Source organism: Euprymna scolopes, chromosome 17, assembly GCF_053919585.1.
Source record: "Euprymna scolopes isolate OS-2025 chromosome 17, ASM5391958v1, whole genome shotgun sequence".
Taxonomy (NCBI): Eukaryota; Metazoa; Mollusca; class Cephalopoda; order Sepiida; family Sepiolidae; genus Euprymna; species Euprymna scolopes.
The window spans coordinates 73,908,760-73,930,215 of NC_136498.1; the positions used below are offsets into that span (position 1 = coordinate 73,908,760).

At 32.7% G+C, this 21,456-nt stretch overlaps 1 protein-coding gene across 2 annotated transcripts in view; it reads left to right on the forward strand.

Moving 5' to 3' along the window:
* LOC145296799 (uncharacterized) overlaps positions 1 to 21,456 on the forward strand; it is a 60,817-nt gene that overhangs the window by 21,425 nt on the left and 17,936 nt on the right. For both annotated transcript variants that reach the window (XM_080142868.1, XM_080142867.1), the window contains exons 2-3: positions 11,491 to 11,702; positions 17,431 to 17,818. In XM_080142868.1, the coding sequence (XP_079998994.1) occupies positions 11,491 to 11,702; positions 17,431 to 17,818 (600 nt within the window). The remainder of the gene's footprint in view (positions 1 to 11,490; positions 11,703 to 17,430; positions 17,819 to 21,456) is intronic.

A 21,456-nucleotide genomic window follows, 5' to 3' on the forward strand; every position in this document is an offset into this window, starting at 1 on the left:
TACTATTCCAAAAGTGTTTGTCTCAACCAAACTTTTTATTTAAAAAAAACAAAAAAAACAACAACAAAGCGGGAGACCAGTACCCGCATTAAGCTGGTCTGCAGTTTGACTTGTTGCTGGCTATCTTGCTCTTGCTTGTTGCTGGATGTCAACATTTTGAACCGAGAGAGACACTTAGCTGTCGTACAAAGCTAAAACTCTGTAACATCATCTCTGTATAGATACTCCCTCAGGCATTTGTCTATTAAAAAAAAGAAAAAAAAAAAGTCCTGTGGTGATAAAGCTGTGACGTGTATACGCCTGTAATGCTGGATGCATGTAACAATTAATCTGCCATCATTATGTATATTTATGTATGTATGTGTGTATGTATATTTATATATGTATGTGTGTATGTATATTTATATATGTATGTGTGTATGTATATTTATATATGTATGTGTGTATGTATATTTATATATGTATGTGTGTATGTATATTTATATATGTATGTGTGTGTGTATATTTATATATGTATGTGTGTGTGTATATTTATATATGTACATGTGAGTTTATATGTATTTATATCTATGTGTATATGTATGTATATGTTTCTATGTGTATATGTGTGGGTGTATATATATACATTTATGTTTGTATGCATGTGTGTATGTATATGTGTGCATGTATGTGTGTATGTGTATGAATGCATATATATGGATGTGTATGTATATGTAGGTAAGTGTATGTATATATATGTGCATATGTGTACGTATATGTATGTGTAAGTATATGTGTGTATGTATTTGTATATGTGGATGTATATGTATGTATATGAGTATGTATGCATGTGGGTATGTATATGTATGTTTGTGTATTATGCATTGTGTATGTATATGGGTATATATGAGCGTATGCTTATAAACATGTATGTATGTATGCATGTATATATTTATATGTATGTATACCAATGACCGTCTTGTTTATATTTGCATCTGTGTGTGTATTGTGTATGTACGCATGTATATATGTGTGTGATATGTGTACATATGTATGTGTGCGTGCGTGTATATATATATGTATGTATGTATAACAATGACCGTCTTTAGTGTCATGTCTGCTTGAGCATGTGAATTCGCTGGCAGGACTATATGTCTTTTTCGGGCTCATGAACTTTCAGTGTCTGAGGGAGTGGCACTCGTCATACAAGACGTTGCAATCATCATGTGTATATATATATATATATATATATATATATATATGACAAAAAATAAGTAAAAGTTTATTTGCAGATCAATGTCTTGTTTTTGTTTTAAAATATGGGTCAGTGTGTGATTTTAGTTTTGTGTTGTGGTCAGAACCGTTGCTAAGGGACAGTAGTAATTCACGGGTGGAGGGGAAAGCAATCATCAACTAGAAATGCTATTTTCTAAGTACAGTTAAAGTAATCTAGTTTTATCTTTTTTTTTTTTTAAGGGAGTGGTACACTAGAGAAACGATAGTTCTTAATAATATTAAACAGTTTTCTTCCTTTAAAATCACATGACACAAAATAAAAACTACCTATTTGAATTTCAGAATAGAATCGATTTAAAATAAAGAAAAGGCAGCCAGAGGCATTAAACACAAAGTTACCCTTTCTCCCAGTTATGGGTATGCTTCCTGGTCCTCATCAGTGACAAAATGGCATCTCTTAATTACTGAGTTGAAGGAAAAAAAGAAAATTAAATATCTTAAAAAAAATTATAAAAAAAAACTACTAGATTGTTTTCCATAAAATTTGGTTATCATTTTTTTTTTTTTTTTATATCACTATAGCAAGTATTAATTACGATGGAAATCCATAAGATTTAAAACTCAACGTTTCACCAAGCTGTTATATGGTCTTTATCAAGAGAGAAAAAAATTAAAAGTAGCACAAAACAATTTTTCTCTCTCTTGATAAAGCTCACGCGACAGCTAGGCGAAACATTGCGTTTTAGATCTTCCACATTTCTATTTTAATTCATACTGTCGGATTTATTTTACCTTTTGTCGCCACAGCAAGTATGTATTTACGAAAGTTATAATTTTATTTTACGTACTTACTTGGGAATGTTATGTCAAGAAGCACTGTCAGAACTAAAAATAAAATGCAAACAAACATTGCTATTGTTACGGAATGGCAGCATGTAAATATGGGCACAAAAAGAAACAAACTTATAGGTTAAACGGAGCTGAGAGGTACAGGATACCAAAATACTAAGGTTTTATGTACGACATGAAAGAAACTGGAATCATAGGAAGATCTCTATCATTTCAGTAATTATAGGAGCAACTGGACTCATGAAAAAGAATTTCAAAAACTACCTGGAAAATATATGTGGTGAACCAAGTGCAAGAGAGATCCCAACAATTGCACTCAAAGGGATGTTCAGAATGTTAAAAAGATCTCTCGGTTGGAATATCTTAGTTAGCAGGTGAATGTTTGGCATCCTGTAGGATGCCCCATCCATGCTTGAACAAACTGCTAAGAGAATAAAAAATAAAAAATATGGAATCTATTAGAAAGAAATACATCATAATGGTTTAAAAATGAAACGCTATCATACTAGCAGAATACCAGTCCTGACACGGGTATTTTACTAGTTAATAAAATGAATTCACTAAACAGAACAGTTCTGCACTATTTTGTGAAGATTCGAATCAATATAAGTATGCTATTAAACCTTATGTCTAGAATCCTTATTCCACTTTTATAACAAATCCTTTTAAATGATTTTAATTCTTGAAGAATGTCTAAAATTTGTGATTGGGGTTTAAGCTTAGGGAGTGTTAAAAAGAAATTTAAATCGAGAGAATCTTATGGATCAAATTTCATGTAAATCAGAAATATTTGAAATGAGAAATTATTTTTATATTATGCCCCCTAAAACCCTTTAAAAGACCTCAAAGAAACTGAAACTTTTTGGAATATTTATTAATTGATCTCTAAATATACTTATAGCTAAAACTTCATAAAATGAGAGGTATTTAAAATTTCACAAACGTCTCAACCACCGACCTACATTAAATTAAATATAGCCCACTTTGTGCTTAGTTGCTGTGTTTCAAAAGTAATCATGATTGATGAATTAGTTTTGGAGTTTGCGCCACACAAACATATATATATATATATATATATATAGGGTGTTCCAAAAGTCCTGGGCACATTTTGACCTTGAATATCCCAAGAATTATTAAGGATATAAAAACGCATCTGGTATATTCCGAAAGCTTGTAATATTAAGTTTTTCATGGAATGTTCAAAGATGTTTAATGTGAGCATCATTGATCACACGACACACATCAAGCAGATAGTCCAATTTTTACCAAACGCGTCCCAGCATTGCATTGTTAATGGTTGCAACAGCTTCTGTTATTTGAGCCTTCAGCTCATCCACGTCTCTTGGAATGGGAGGCACATAGACCAGTCCTTTCACAAGTCCCCACAAAGAAAAAATTCGCAGGGTGTGAGATCTGGAGATCTACGAGGCCAGGGCATGAGATTGTGATCATCTTACTCAGATCATCCAATCCATCTGTCTTGTATTGTTGTGTTCAAGAACTGTTTAATCCTGAGGCTCCAGTGTGGTCGCACCCTATCTGTGGTGGAAAATAGTCATCAGACTCTCTTTCACTCAATTTATTCATTAACCAGTTTTCCAGCATGTCGAGGTACATCTCACCAGCAACTGTTGCTCTTTCAAAGAAGAAAGGTCTATAGATAGCTTTCTTGGACATAGCATAAAACACAGTCACCTTAGGGGAATCTCACTGATGCTCAAGAAATTCATGTAGGTTCTCAGTATCCCATATGCAAGTGTTATGCTTGTTAACTTTGCCATTTACGTAGAAATTCGCCTCATCGCTAAAAACAAGCTGGTTGCCAAACCCGTCGTCTTCCATTTTCTGTTGCATTGCAATGCAAAAGTCATTTCAGCTGTTGGACTAATTGTAGCTTGTAAGGTGTCATGTGCAGTCGTCTTAAGACATGCCAAACAGTTGTAGGATGCTGAAGTTCCCTACTGGTTCTTCTGATTTCTTTACGGGGGCTCTGCTGGAAGGCAGTTCGAACTTCTTCAACCACATCTGAATTTGAGGGGCATCCCGTAGTCTTAGCTGGACAGAAGATCCCATCCGCCATGAATTTACCATGCCATCTTACGATGAACTTCTTTTTTGGTGTTTTTTTTTTTCTGAAGTTTTTGCAAAATGCATGTTTAATAAGTGTCCATAATTCAGTTTTTGCAAATTCAAGCACACAAAACGCCTTTTCTGGTTGAGTGAACACCATTACTGGATCTGAAAATAAAATAAAAAATCGTATTACAAATTGTGTTTAGCTTTAAATTGGCACCACTTTCGTCTTCCTATTATTCATAGTTAAGCAGATATGAGGACTTGAAATGTGCCCAAGACTTTTGGAACACCCTGTGTGTGTGTGTATGTGAATATATATATATATATATATATATATGATGGGACGATTTCAATATTTTTCCTGATACTGATACAATTATGAATTTTGATTCTTTTTAAATATTTAACTATAAAGTTATTTTTCCCTGATTACTGTAAAAACAGACATTAAATGTGCATATATTTTCTCAAACGTACAAAACGCTCATGGGAGTTGATCTACAGAATTTAGTTTTACTGATAGTGTAAAATCAACAAATATTTATTTCATCATTGTTATCACCAGTGGAAGATTTTGCTTTAATAATAAAAAAAAAACAAAAAAAAAAGAACTTGTTTTTTGCATTGCAAAAACAAAAACAATTTTCCTCTACAAAACAACGAAACCAAACCAAACACCATGAATAAATAATCGAAGATATAAAAAACTAACCTTTTTCCAAAATGACTGGATTCATCATTAAATCACTTGAAAAGGGTTGATATGTTGTAAAACAAAACAAAAATCCCACCAAAATCAAGAATCAAAACAGCAATTTTTTTTTATACAAAACAGTCAAACTAAACATCATGAAAAAATAATTGAAGATATAAAGAACTTGAAGCTTAAAAACGTTTTCCAAACTTACTAGATTTGACATTAAATCGCTCAAGAGTTGATATGCCATAAAACAAAACGATCAGACCAAACTAATCTAATTACCATCAGTGTGTTTAGAAGTTTTAAGTTTTGATAATGATACCTTTTCATTAAACCTTTCACATTTGTTGGAGAAAGATCAAGTGACTTTAAAAATATGGGGAATGCTGAGTGGACTGTCCAGGCAATTTTTAATAGGCCAGAGGGCATCTCTTAGGTTCACTGGTTTCATCTTGTGTCACATCTTCATGTGATGGGAAGGCAGTAAATAATATCTTACATATCCTGTATATGAACAATGGTATTTCCTTTCATTTCATTACATGTTCTAGAAGGACCAATGGCAGCCATTTACAAAACATCATTTTTTTGCCACAACTTAGATTTTGCCAAATGTACAGTATTTACGTAAAAATAATGAGATGGATTAAAAAAAAATTAGCATTACAAAATTAATTGACTTATGGGTGTTTTTGTTTTGTTGGGTTTTATGACATGTTAATCCTTTGGGTCATTTTATGCCAAGTACATATGAGTTCAGAGGTGTGGATCTGGTATATACATATGTCATTTTTTTTTTTTTTTGAAGTATGAAAGTATGATTTAGAGTTTTTTTTTTCTTTTAAATAGATTCTTAATATTTTATTTATAGAAGTTATTTTTTGGTATATGGAAATCTGCCCTCTCAGAACAGATCAAGAAAAACATTTTTAGAGCTGTAGTAGAGACAGTGCCACTTTATGGTTCACCAGCATGGACTCTCAGTAAATTAACTTCAAAATAAATTAGATGGAACTTAACACTAGAATGCTCCAAGCAGTGTTAAACTAAAACTGGAAAACACAACCCAACCATTAACCGTCTGTATGGTCGGTTGCCCAGGATCTCTTCAGTAATAAGAGAAAGAAGAACACGATATGCCAGACTTTGCTACAGAAGAAAAGATGAGGTTGTCAGTGCTGTAGTAGTACTATTGCATCCTAAACACGAAACCGCTTAAGTAGAAAGAGTTGTCAGGATGTACACAAAATTATTGACAGAAGACACTCGCTTACAATTTGAAGATCTTTCTAAGGCCATAGAAGATAGAGACCTGTAGAGGGAAAGAGTCAATTTGGTCCGGGCAACCCTCCTGATACGATAATGATTCCTTGTTGCTCCAAAATCAATGCAATCAATTAGAACCTGTTTAATTGTGAGTGAAGTTTGGCATTATACAAATAGATTGATTTTCTTTTCTCAAGAAATGTGACTGGGTTGAATATGTATGGCCCATGTTTCTTCTTGCTAGTGTAACTTTTATATTTAGTTGGATATTTTCTTCCTGATTTTTTTTTATTTTTGACATTGTTTTATATAGTTTGTCGTTAGGAAATTAATTCTATTATATATATATATATATATATATATATATATATATATATATATATCTTTAAAGTCTTAATAGGGGATTTTAAAATTTAGATTGGTTGGGATGTTTAAAGCATGTTTTGCTATCGAATCGGCTAATTCATTTCCTTTGATACTCATGTGGATCGATATCCAGCAGAAAATAATTTCTTTTGAGCTGCTTAATTACATAAGCTTGTTGAATAATTTTGCAATTAGAAGCTTATGAGTGTAATAGATAGAATGTTGAGTATTCCAATATGATTATCATTTTCCTTTTGTAACTTGGAAACATTGAAGGACAATTGCTAAAAGTGGTCATCTGTTGTGGTCAGATTTGACAAACGTGTGAATGCTGAAGCAGAAGAAGAAATACATTTTTGTCATAATGTCATCAAAGAAGTTAGAAAAGATTTTGTAAGAGGAATCAACTCTGAAGTAGGTTGAGCCAAACATATAAAATGATATCTTAGAATACGTTTTATTAAAATGATATCTTAGAATATGTTAAAAGAAAACTGATGTTGTCTCTCTCTTAACTTTTCTTATGCTATTACGACGACAATAATAAAATAGAAATACAAATTGTCAGCGTTATTTGGTGTTGACCTACTAAAATTACCAACAATAGAAGAAGTTTCCATGGCATTGGCAACAATTTTTCAATGAAATGACCATCCTCTTAAATTCTGCAGAATCTGGCTTAAAAAGTTTTTCAAGCTCACAGTATCAAGACATATGTTATGAAGTTGAGTGCGAGATCTCATTTCGATTTATGAAGCTTTCTTGCAAAGAAAACAACAAATTAGCAGGAGCAGCAAATACATCATGGAATTAGAAGGGACAGCCCCAACCATGACAAATAATAGCAGCAGCTAAAAACAACAATATTTACAAATCTTTACAAAATACCAAAATACTCAACTCTGATTGGTTAATTTCCACCAGTCTGATTGGCTGTCAAAATCCAACTTTGACCAATCAGAAAAGACTTGCTGTGGGAGTCGAGCACTTGCTAAATTTACGTTTAAATAGAGAGGAACCAAGCTGATCTGCATTTTTGGCTTGATAGAGCCCGGCGTACACTGCATGAACCTCTGTCAGTTAAGAACCCAACTTCAAGACGAAAGAGAGCAGCCAACCAGTTTGGCTACGGGTCTTGACTAATATCAAGAGATGAGAAGTACTACAACTTCACTGGGCTATCACTGGCCAATATTGACTTCTACACCAGACCACTGGTCAAAGCCCCAGGCTAAGGATCAACAAATCCATCAGAGGCGCTACTACGTACACCAGGAGAAACAACAGCTTGCACAAGGGGAAAGACAGCTGCGAAAAAAGTTTTGATATCGCTGACTGGCAGACGACAAATCTGTACCATGTTAGGATCAACAAAGCTATGGAATATAGCTGAATAAACGCCCCATCTAAACATTAGAGGAACAATTTCATAACAAGTAGACGACAAATCTGCAAAGTTGCTTCCTTTAAGGTTTCCCATTGAAAAAACAAACTCTTATTCTCTGAGATTGTTATCAAAACCACCCAGCACAAAGAACACATATTGACATATTTTATCAACAAAATTATTTATTCTAAGTTGTCTTCTTTGAACATTTTTCATTGAAAAGCAAGCTCTTATTCTTCGATATTGTTATCAAAAAACCACAAAGAATAACTGCCCCATCTAAACGTAAGAGGAACAACATTTTCATAACAAGTAGACAACAAATCTGCTGTGTTGCTCACCTTAGACTTTTCTTATTGAAAACAAACTCTTATCCTTCGATATGGTTATCAAGAACAACATTACAAGGAATAACAAATATCAACATGTTTTATCAACAAAAAAAGACGTGAATTGCTGATAAAGACTGAAATGAATAACCTTAACAACAGAGACAACTGTTGAACTGAAGAACACTTTATTTTATTTTGCTTTTCTTAAGTTTGTTTTTAAAATGAACAATTGAGCAATCAGTTGCTTAAAATTAAACTTATATTGTCTGTCTGGTCCTTTCTCTCCACCATATGCTTATTCATAATATAACACCCATATGCTGGATGATCTAGACTAAGATATGCAACAATTCTGTCGCTTTTCTATTTGGTTTTGTAGGTTAAGTTTATCTGTAAACTGTGTTGCTAGTAATGTTGGGACGATTAATCGGAATTGGGAAAATTCAAACTTTTTGAGGAATCAGAATGATTCGTGATTATTTTCTGATCACAAAAACGATTCTTTTAATTTTTTTTTTAAAACTTATATTACGATTGCTGATACCAATGATAAAAGAATAAATATTAATTTTAAACTAGCAGTAAAACTAAACCTTTTACAAGTGTATTTTTATGTTCGTGACAATATATGCATTTTTTATATGTATGTATATATTTTTACGGCAATCCAAAAAGTGAAATTAAAAAAACCAAAAACAACTTTATAGCTAAATATTTAAAGATTAAAAAAGAATCTGAATCGAAAAATTAAAACAGAATTGGTAATTGTATTGGAATTTGGAAAAATATTAAAAGTGTCCTATCATTAGTTACCAGTGAATATTTTTGAAGAAATATATATGAAGTTCTTCAGCGATAGTTTTTTCATTCATCACTATAATTCCATTTTATTTTAATCCAGAAAAAGTTGATTTCTACTTAAATTGTTTCGATGGATGCAAGTTCTCCACTTTTTGAACAAAACTCACTTTTTTAAAATAAGAAAAGGCTGATTTCTACCAAATCGCTAGGGCCTTACCTTGTTATTTTTTTTTTGCTATTTCAATTTGGTTGGATTTTATTACTCTTTCTCGTTTTCTTTTTTTTTTTTATTTTCTTTTTTTTTTATTTTTTCTTATCTTCTTGCTTTACCTTCCTTTTCCCACTTATGTCAGTTCTCTCTGAAAATGTTAATTTTGCTGTGAGTTTATGATGATGGTAGGGAAGTTAGATGACTTTTATTTAATCATAGAATGAGTTCCTGTCTCCTTCCTCATTTGGAGTCTTTTTCTTAATTTTAATTTTCTTGTTTACCAAGATTTTAATTTCACTAATTAAACATTTTTCAAACTATTTTAACTGTATTTCTGAATTTTTGAGATGAGGATTGACAATTCATATTATTTGTATTATTTGAACTACTGTTCTCATCTTAAGTGTTATTCTCACAACATTTTGGTTGATGTAATGTTCGACATTCAGCAGGTGTATCTTGTCAAATTTGAGAATCCGTGGTGTAACGAATAAAGTACCAAGTAATATTCAATTCTAAAGGACACTCTTCTGAAGGTTGAAGGTTAAATCTTTACAATACAATTGTGAGATACTTAAGACTTTTACTCGCTCATGGATGATGGAACAAGAGCATGCTACACTATGACTTAAATAAACAGGGCTCTACATTTGTGACTGATTTTTCAAAGTGGTGACTAAAAATAATGAAACTCTTCTCTTTTGGTGATTGTATTTTTTTCGCTGACAATTTTCCAAAGCTCACTACTGAGTGAAAACTATCTTTTCAATTTTTTTTTTTTTTTTTTTTAATAAAACGAACAAAGTTAAATTATTTAAACAATAAAAGTTTAATAGAACAATATACTTTTTTTTTTTTTTTTTTAACAAAGGCTGGTTAAAAAAATATCTGAAGAAATTAGAATGTTTATACCTTTAAATATCAACATAAAATTTGTTGTATATTTAGAATTACACTTATGTACATACTCCTCACAGAACGGACATGTCATATTCTAAAAATCATGTGGGTTTGGCTAGCAACTTTTCTATTTGGCTAGTAAACGAAAATATTTAGTTGTCAAAGGTCAACTAAAGATAAGTTTGTCCGTAGAGCCCTGATAAAGGATTTTGTTTGAAATACTGTGCAGATTCTCCAGTTCAACAAGATACACCTGAAGAAGGTCGGAGATTATATTGACTGAAACATTGTGAAAATAATACTCAAGATGAGATCAGTAAATCAAATAATCTAAATAGTTTATACTTGTTGCTTGTGCAGTGTTAGTACAGTACTTTGGTATGTCAGTTTCCATCTTTACCTAACTTATGTCACTTTATAATTAGTATGAAGCAAAATATTTGAAACTAGCAGCTGCGCCGTGTCTGCACACACAATACCAACTCAAACACAAAATCGAGTAGATGTTGTGTACATTCAACATCGTCTTACCATTGCTTACCTTTTGAACTCGGAGTATGGGAAATTCCAATATGCACAAAACAAAATCACTGAAAAAACAAAAATGCCCTAACTAAGCATAAGGATAATGAGTAACCATTGGATAAAATGATGGTTAAAATTATTACGAATTTGCCAGGATTCAAACCTGGAATCTTCTGATCCGTAGTCAAATGCGTTATCCATTGTGCCACAAGTCCTGTCTGTATGCCGAAAGATGTTACTGCGACTGTATACAGACAGTGCTAAATTCTGTTGACATAGGCAGATAACTTTTTTGACAATTGCACGAAATGGCCCAAAACCCCTTATTTCGGGCTTTTTGTGTGACTCGACATTGTTTGTTATGAACCATATATAGATAAGGACAATTCGGTGCATCCATTCTAAAGTTTTATTGGTATATGTACACAGACACACATAAATAAACATTTAGAATTTTATTAATAGTATAGATTTCATGGACAAAATATGTTTATTATTTGCATGAGAGAATAAGTAACTAGGTTGAAAGTTCAATCCTCAGTGCAGGCCATACTAAGAATACAATTGCAAGTTACTTAAGACTGCTTCTCAGTCATGGCTGATGGAAGAAGAGCATGCTACCTCTATTTTAATTGTGTTTTTCTATCTCTAGCACATAATCCAAATGGTTTTTTAGTTGCCCCCTCTCCACATGCAACACATACAAGCACACATATGCACACATGAGGTGGAGGGGTAGGTTGGAAAATTCATCTTGATTTCAACTTCTTATACCATTGGCTATTTCACCTCTGTGGTGCTTGTGATTTTTATTTTTTGTTATTAGTTTTGACCTTTCTAAATGTTTTCACCTATCATTTAGATGATGCTGCTGCTCCCCTAGAAGACATGTCTGATCTTCGTCACCAAGTAGAAGCTCTGCGTGAAATTCGTGGTCAGCCGCCACCACAGTCTGTGAATAACAACAACAATAATAATACCAACATACGCCCTCCAAACAATGCAACGGTCACACCGAGTTTCAACAATGCAAGTACTAAGCAGAACAATGTGACGCGAGACACGCAATTAAATGTGAGTTTTTCACACACTTTATTTCTTGATCTATTTACAGTGCATATTTTGAATAAATGAATTCCTTTCTTCTCAGTAAGAAATTTCAAATACACAAGTGTAAAAAATAATGGAAAAAAACATTATCCATTGTAAGTATATGCACTAATATTCATATTCATTAAAGTAATGCTTGAATTTAAATAAAAGAAAATTTACAGAAATTGCTCCAGACAAGACATGAAGCCACTTGATGTAACAAGATGATAAAAAAATAAAAACAAAAACAATTACTACTATTTCAAGTGATTGAGATTGTCGGACTGACTTCCTCATTTTGGTTGTTATTGTCACAACGTTTCGGCCGTTTTGCCCTCCGGCCTTCGTCAGGTGTTTTGTATCGAACGTCAAGAATTAACCAAGAATACATGTTAGATAATTAGATTCTGACCCAGAAAACTACAGTTCTTCCTCTTTTGTTAGAAACATTTCTTGTGGAATGTGAGAACTAAAAGACAAAATAAGGGAAGTGAAAGTTACAAGGGTAACAAAAGTAAACCCAAGATCCACGGGAAAAGAAAAAGAAAAACATATTGTTTGTATTATTCAGATTACTGTTCTCATCTTTGATGTTATTCTGAAAACATTTTGGCCGATGTAACCTTCGACATCCTTCAGGTGCATCTTATCAAACTGTAGGATCTTAACAGAATTTTGAATGGAACCTTTTATTTAATTCCCAGGAGTAGCTTGTTCTTGTTCAGACAGTCATGACTGAATAAAAGTTTTAAGACTTCTATCTAGTCTTTAATGATGGAATAAGGGCAAGCTACACCGTCGGGTTAAATACAGGGTTCCATTCAAAATTCCGTACAGATTCTCATGTTCAACAAGATACACATGAAGAAGGTCAGAGGTTACATCAGTTGAAATGGTGTGCATATAACATTCAAGGTGAGAACAGTCATCCAAATAATACAGATTATCAATCCTCATCTAAAAAAAAACCCCGAATAAATTGGTATAAAAAGCAGAAAGAAAAAAAAGAAAAGAAAGCATTTCATTATGGAAATAAATTGATGGTGAGAATCTGTTGTCTAACCGGCTTAAAATAGATTCTTCCGACAGTTATTTTTTTATTGTATAATTTTTCTGTGATGCCATATACACTCCTGAGCAAAAAAAAAAAAAAAAAAATGGGCCAACAGTGAAAGAAGGAAGAAATCGATTTTTTCAATATTTTTCCATGAATTTTTGCTAATTTTAACTGAAAATTTCTATTTTGCAGATCATTATTATTATAGCATATAATAATAAGTGGAAAAATTAATCCTAAAAATCGTAAGACTGCATCTTGGCGAGGATATAAAAACAGAATTGCAGGATTAAGGCAGTCAAAAATGATTTACAAGCAGATTTTTGATATTTCAAGAAAAGAAAATGTGAAAACATCTCTTTCTGTAGTGAAGCGAATTGGTCAAAGGTTCGAAGTTGAACGCTTGATAAAAGGGAAATCTGGATCTGGTCGCCCTAGAGCATCCACTTTGAAGGACGACCACAGTCTTAAATTAACTGTTTTGAAAGATCAAAAGAAAACTTATGTTGACCATAGCAAAGAATTAAAACAGGGGCTGGAAATTCTCTTTCTAGATATAAAATATCTAGACGAATGAAAGAAATGGAATTTTGTTAAAAGAAGCCATTTTTATCTTAGAAGAACATCAATGATAGATTTTTCTCGTGTTATGACAAAGATACAGACTGGTTCAGGAATGTTTTCCGGTTAGATAGAATCAAGATTTTGTCTCGTTAGTGATGCTCCCGATGCTCCTGAATGGTGCAATCGAAGAACTGGAGCATGATTTTCGCCTAAATTTCGCATAAAAACGACAGTTAAACATGGGAATGGAGGGATAATGGTACGAGGAACTTTTATTGCAGCAGGAGTTGGGGAACTTATTAAATTTGAGAAGTCAATCAATGCAAAGGAATACATTTGAATGTTAGAAACAGGACTATTACCAAGTATCCAGAAGCTGGGAATATCCTAGAACATTATTTTTCAACACGATAATGCCCCTACACACACTGCTAAAGTCACAAAAAAATGTTTTTCTGATAATTCAATTGATGTGATATTTTGGGAAGATCAAAGCCCCGATTTAAATCCAATCGCGAATATTTGGTCCATAATATTTCGTGCATTGGCCGGAAGAACTTTTAAGAACAATAACAAAGTGTGGGAAGCTGTACAAAGTGAATGGAATAGCATCTCCTCTTTACAGTGTTCCACTTTGGTTGAGAGCATGTCTAAAAGGATTGATCTTATGAAGAAATCAAAAGGGAATGCGATTCCATCTTAAGCATTTATTAAAGTAAATGTCTTGTTCCGTGTTATTAGTCTCCTTTAAGTATCCTTGTTCAATTGTTCTTTGTCCAATATAACTTTTAGTGCAATAAAATGTATAAAATTTGTTTGGCATATTTTTTTTGCTCACAAGTGTATGTGTGTGTGTGTGTGTGTGTGTGTATATATATATATATATATATATATATATATATGTACATGTAAATAGATGCACATTGCTCTTTATTATAGACCAGCCTGGGTACCCGGCATTGCTCAAGTGTTTGGAGGTGTGTGTTGAGCAAAAAAAAAAAAGTGGTAGTAGGCAGGCAGGCTCAAACCCGTACCATAAAGGAAGAAAAGAATGTGAAATAAAAACGTGACGTCTTTGCTGTTACGATCACCGCCAAACCAGAAGTGGCAAAGGTTTAAATTAAGGCTAGTCAATCGAAAAGAGAGGATGACTTTCGAAAATATCGGTGAAAAAAGCGACCCCCCCCTCCTTGTAGAAAAGTGCCCAGTTGAGGGTGAAGGAACTAATGTTTTCAGCCAATTTTTGTATATTCATCATTCTAAGGGTTGAGCTTCAAAATGATACCGATCTCGTGAAAATCTGTTGCCTCTGTCGAAAGTTTTAGGCAGACATCCAAGCATAGATATGTACATTTAAATAGACAGATGAAATTTATATTATAGATTAAAGGATGCTATACTTGTGCTTTCTGCCTTTCCAACAATGCAATTGCAAACAACTTTTCTAGAGTAAGATTTTTTTTTTTGAATTTAGTGATGACACTTATTATTCAACCTGAAGGCTTGAATTTTGAGAATTTGCAAGAATGATAGTGTATGAGTGTTGTTACAAATCTGTTTCATGTGAGGTGATACATGAAAAATACAAAATGTGCATAATTGGATTCAGAAAAATAAAAGAAAATCTGAAGATAAGTTTAGGGAGAGAGGGTAATTGATAAACACAGTCAAAATGTCACCGATAACAAACACAAGTTTGATTATGAAATACAATGTTTACTTATAGGGGAAAAAAATATATAAAGAGTACAAAAAGTTAATTTCAACCTGTGTCACAGTTGATGCAATTTTCTTTGAAGATCTGTCTTTCTAGAATTGGTATAATTTAAAGAATTTCATCATTCTAATCATGTCATTCGATGCACCAATCCCAGCAGCTTCACTGAGACATTTGCATACAAGTTGTGCATATTTTCGCTCATCAAAGCCTTTGAAATATCAAATTTATGGCTGAAATTAATAGTTTTAGCAAGAAGAGCTATGAACATGCATGTGTGCATTTGTGATCCTGTGAAGCGATCCCTCGCAAGGTATCTCAGTGGGGCAGGACTCATCAATCGATTTGGTTGGTCTTAATTTCATGATCGGGTTGATATGCCGCTGCTTCGTCAATCTGCCGTGCTGGAAGGGAATCAATCTCATGCATGCAAAAGAAAAAAACAAACTCAATTCTCTATTCTATGGATTAAATTCATGATAAGATATACAGTATATATAGGTATATACAATTATTCGTAGTTCAGTGTTGATCTTGACAGACTTCGCTGAGTCCCAAATAGATTAATTTCTCTCTTGGTATAGTGGTGGAATGATGCGGGAAGAGAGAGGATGGCGACTCTTGGATTGTGCTTAATTCTCTCCAAGACTCAGCTCAATTCTCTAACTCAATCTGCTGGTTTCGAAGTGGGGACCCATTCATATAGTGAGGTGAGAGGTGTGCCGGGGCCGCTTCCTAGACCAATCACATCTAGTTACATCGCCCCTAGGGGAGACCCCATCTTCCCCGATTGCACCTGCGATTATGCCAGTTCTCTCATACCCATGCTCCGAAAGGTGAAGCCTGTGACCTCGTCGGTTGGGTAACTGCACTTCAAGGCTAAACAACCCTGAGTCATCACTCGTTGGCATTGAAAATGAAATTATATTTTTGTTACGTCTCTTAAAGTGACATTAAGTTGTCGCTTTCGTAAAACAATGAAATTAATAATTCCAATCTTTCTCTCAGCAGGGTCATTTACTGTTGCCTGGGCACACAAGCGATACTTAAAGAATAAAACAAATCATTTCTGCCAGGCATTCTCCAGTATTTTGGGAGTCTTGAAATATAGTCGTTTTTTTTTTTTAAAAATTTTTTTTTATTTCATTTTCTTAAAATCATACACCAATTAAGATCTCAAATGGTTTTAGGCCTCTCCTGTTTAATTTAATTCTAAATGTATTGTTTTCTATGAAATAGGTTTCATATTATTATATTATTGCCACCCTTATCATTATCACAAATTTCAATATTACTATCTTCAAAATCACTATTACTTTTATTATTTGCCTTGAAATCCGCAAATCCTTAACTTATTTCTCTTTTGCTGCTTTCTTATGGACAATATATGATTCCTTAACATCTTCCATATCCCTCAGTTTATGCACATCTTCCTGGTGTTGAAACATATCTCCTTTCAATTACACTATTTCCATAATATATATATATATATATATATATATATATATATATATCTAAAGTGGTAGCATTCGTGTGTGTCTGTGTACAACCCTCCTACAGCTTGAACCACTGGACTGACCATGACCAAACCTAGCAGGATGATAGTCCCCGACCTAGGGATGATGCACACCATTTTTCAAGGTTAAGGTCACAGCCTATGTATATATACTTTCCTACAGCCCACACCACTGAACCAATCATGACCAAACGATATGATGATGTTCTTCGACCTAGGGATGGTGCACACTATTTTTCAGTCAAATGTTAAGGTTGGGACTTTGCTATATATATATATATATATATATATATATATATATATATATCTTCTGCAAACCTGCAGGAACTCTACCTATTTTCTTTCATAATTGTACCATTTTAGAACTTCTCAAACAATCCAAATATTTTTTGTTAATCTGTAGGAACTCTCCAAAAACTTTTTCAGTGTTAGAATTTCTCCAAATAGTCCAAGTATCTCCTTTTTTCATGATTTTAACATTTTAAAATTTCCCAAACCAAGATCTCCAAAATAATATGAGTGTGACAGCCAGGAGATTGTTTCCAATTTACCCTGGGCACACATATGCAAGGCAACTGAGTTTCCACCACAACCAATATCAACAGAATCTGAATTTCACAATTTTACATTTTCCTTTTATAACTTTTCCTAACTCTTCCATACACAATCTATAATCATTATTTAGCTAGGGGTCTCTTAGCATACTCCGACTTTGTCTTTACAATGCTTTAACTGTTCCAAGAACTCTGAAAAATTCTAGTTTAAGTATTGTTTAATGACATATCAACCTCACACTTCTACAGATGATAGCTAGATGTTCAACCTTATTATATAGATTCTGATTTCTTTCTTTTAGGTTCAAATTTCCAGCAGTAACATTCAGGGGGCATGCGCTGCTATCCCGGCTACTTCAGCTGCCCAGTCATCTTTTAACAACATCTCATCCCTGTCTGGTTGCAACCAATCTCATCAACAGTCCAAAGACAACCGAGTGGCATTTTCTGGCATCAAGAAAGGCTTCCTCGAGAACATGACAAATAATCCGCGAGATATAAACAACAAAGATAAACGAACAAATGAAACGAAAAACTTAAGTGAATGCAATCAAATTGGAAACAAGAAGACGTACAACAAAGACATGCCATTCATCAAGCCAAAGAATACAGATGGACAAAGTGCCAGTTTTGAGTTACAGGAGGAGTTTGAAAACATTCGAGAGAAACAGACACTATTCAATAATTCAGGTATGTCATATAAAATTATTTAAATTCAATGCGAAGAAAAATGGAATGTTTAACAATTTGTTAAAATAAAAATATTAAAAACAAAAATTTAAATCCTAAATATAAAAAATAATATATGTATCTATATATATATATATATATATATATATATATATATATATATATATAAAAGCGAAAATGTATGTATGTATGTACGCTTTTCCTCGATGTCCACAAAAGGCTTCTTTCAGAGAAGCGCTTGCTCGCAACTTCTTAAAACTTTTTATATCATCCATAAATTGTAATATCTCACACTTAACCACGGAGCTCGCCTGTCTATTTAATTTTATTGACTTTCAAACGTTAATTATTCCACATTTCCCGCATCGGCACGCGTTACATTTGGTTTTCGGTATAAAAAAAAGCGAAACTCGACTCTAATCACAGGCCCAGAGCCAGTGAACGTTTGGTCAATGTCGACTTTGTCATATCAGACGGGGGAGCGGGTTTTTAAAAACAAACAAACCGATTTATTGACCTCATTAAAAACTATCTCGCACAAAATGCTGACTGCTGAATACCTATCGGCGTCACGTCAATCAAAAACGCGCACCTGTTTTTTTTTCACACTTTACTATTTTCCAACTGCGCGCCGTCAAGGCTTTGTTTTTTTTTTCATGGGCACCTGTTTTTTTTTCACACACACCTACAAACACCCGGGCAATGCCGGGTACCCCTCGCTAGTATATATAAAAGGCAAAATGATCACGAGCATTTTTCTATGTCCAAAAAAGCCTTTTTTTTTTTTTTTTTTTTTTTTTTTTTTGCCGGGTTTCTCGAGAACTTTCCTTATACTCCCTAGATTATAATATCCCTGATTTGCGAACGGACGGCGTCTCCATCTTTATTTTGATCAACTTTTTAAAAATTTCCTCCATCCTGTCCTTTCCAGAGTTTGCTTGTCTTTTTCGTATAAATACGAAACTAATCGAAGCAAAGTCGAGCGCCTCCTGGTCTTTTGACTGGGACGTTTTGAAGGCAATGAGCTTTGATCAATGTGGGGAAACTCTTCATATCAGACAATTGCTATTCATTTGAGAGTTCCCCTTTTTCCTTTTTCGGGGGAGCTGGTTTTCCCCAACATCATGGGGAAACAAATAAATAAAACGTCAGAAAGCCAGACTGCGCCTGCGTGAACTCATTCATTTAATTATCCATTTTTGCAAGTCAACTTTTTGATTGACATCGCTACATTTGAACACTTTTCACTTCCTGTCAAGTCATGGCGTAGCGGTAAGATGTCAGGTTTTCTTTCACTTTCTTTTCTACCTGCGTGTCATGGGTTCGAGCCTGTCTGCTTGCCTGCCTACTACCAGTTTTTAAAAAGTTTTTTTGTGCTCAACACACACCTACAAACACCTGCAATGCCGGGTAACCTTGCTAGTTAATAATAAATATAAAAAAAAATTAATAATTTAAAAAAATGCTAAGATATATTAAAAAATAATCTAATATATAAAGGTCAGTCAACTGGGCCAGGTTTTATTCAGGTGGAGATCGGTTTTTAGCTGTTATCATATGATAATTTTGAAAGAAACTAGCTGACTAATTCCTCAAGGAATCTATTATATAAAGGAAAAGTTGTTTGTATGTCCAGTTAAATAGCAATTGGGTTAAGCAGAGGAGAAAGAGTGGTTTGAGAAGAGAAAGATACAGATCGAAAAAGGTAGAGAAATAGAAATTTTAATAGGAATAGGTTTTGTCCCAGGCAACACCGGAAAGCCCTGCTAGTTAATAGTAAATATAAAAATAATTAAATAAAATTTAAATAATAATATATAAAAAATAGAAAATAATTTTTTATTTTAATTTAAAAAAAAAAAAAAAAAAGTGAAGGTGGGTGACCAAAGTTTCTCTTTTCATTAGCTACTACAAGGGAGGGTGCCACACCTTTCCTATGATTACTCCACTTATCCTATATCCTCATCTTGTAATTCTGAATGTTGTGTGAAGTGGCCTCAAGGAACATTTTTTTAGTCTTTAGTATTACTCCACTGAGGATTGAACCTTGGTCCATCAGTGAAAACTCTAAGCATAATGGCAAAAGAACATTTTTTTTTTTTTATTAATGAAAAAATAATAAATGATTATAATTAAAAGAAAAACTTTGAAATAACAAACTAGAAATTTTTTCTTTTTATTATTTATCAATAAAAATGTAGAATATTTTTTTCATTTTTTAATTTTCTTATAAAAAAATGAACATTTTTTTTTCCTTTTCATTACTATTTACTAGTGATGGAATGACTCCAATGTTTTTCCCAATTTCCATACAATTACTGATTTTGTACTAAATTCCTGATTCTTATACAATTTCCAATTCCAATTCTTTATATATCTCTAAATATTTAAGTATAAAGTTTCTATTTTTTCTTGATTACCGTAAAAACGCATGTTAAATGTGTATATATTTTATCAAACATAAAAACACATGTGGGGGATAATATAGAGTTTAATTTTACTTGTTGTTTAAGATCAATAAATATTTATTACTTCATTATTACTACAAGCAGTAAAAGATTTTTTTTAAACAAAATCAAATAAAAAAGATAATTAAAGGAATCGTTTTTGGCATTGGAAAATAGGCACAAATTTGGGTGATTCTGATACTGCCAAAAACTCTGAATTTCCGATTCTGATTCTGAGTAATAGACACTATTCAATAACACTATTACAACACTATTATTTACTAATAAAAAAGAACATTATATTTTTTTTATTACCTACATGTAAAAATATAGAAATCTTTTCTATTTCTTTGTTTAATAATAAAAAATGGACATTTTTTATTATTATCTATATCATAAAATCATCTTGCTTTTTCTCCTCCAACTACAGTTCCAATAGGAATAGGAACGCAGATGTTATATATAATTTCAAAAAGCTTCTTGATAATAACTGATGTGTGTTTCTAGAAATTAACAGTCACTTCCATTCGATAAAAATGCTTTGGATGTTTCAAGATTTTAAGGTAGTTCTACTAAAATAGACATATTTTAAAAACCAAAACATTTTAAGTTCTCAAAATACCACCATTGTGTTTGGAAATGAATATCCTTTCACATGCTTTGATAAATAATAGTCTATATGATATGTTTGAAGAGTTTTTAGGAAAATAATGATAAAAATGTTAATGCTATGAAACGGCCGTTTCACATCAGATTTATTTTTTTTATACAGTGCTTAAAAACTCGATACCACTCTTTTATGAGGATTGTTGTCATGGAATTTGGAAAACAACCAGAAAAAGCATAGATCTCGTTTATTGTTGGGGTATGAAATAAACTGGTTCATTTTTTATTGTTGTTTTAAAAATAAAACTTCAACATTATGTGCCTTGAACATTTTTTTTTCCAAATATTTTTCCATAGCCAACTAATAAGTAAAATGTTTTTTATTAATTTTATTAAAATGATAATGCTATATTTCTCATTTGGTACCAGCAGTTTTTAATTAGGCTCCCCACCAAATTTTAATCCATTTTCATTGAAAGTAAACAATTTAAATAGTCACGCTTATAATTATAAGCTAGTCAGCATCTGAAGCTGCAGTAGCCAGTCAGCTGTTTACTTGAAAGTGACAAGTTTTGTGAACTACAT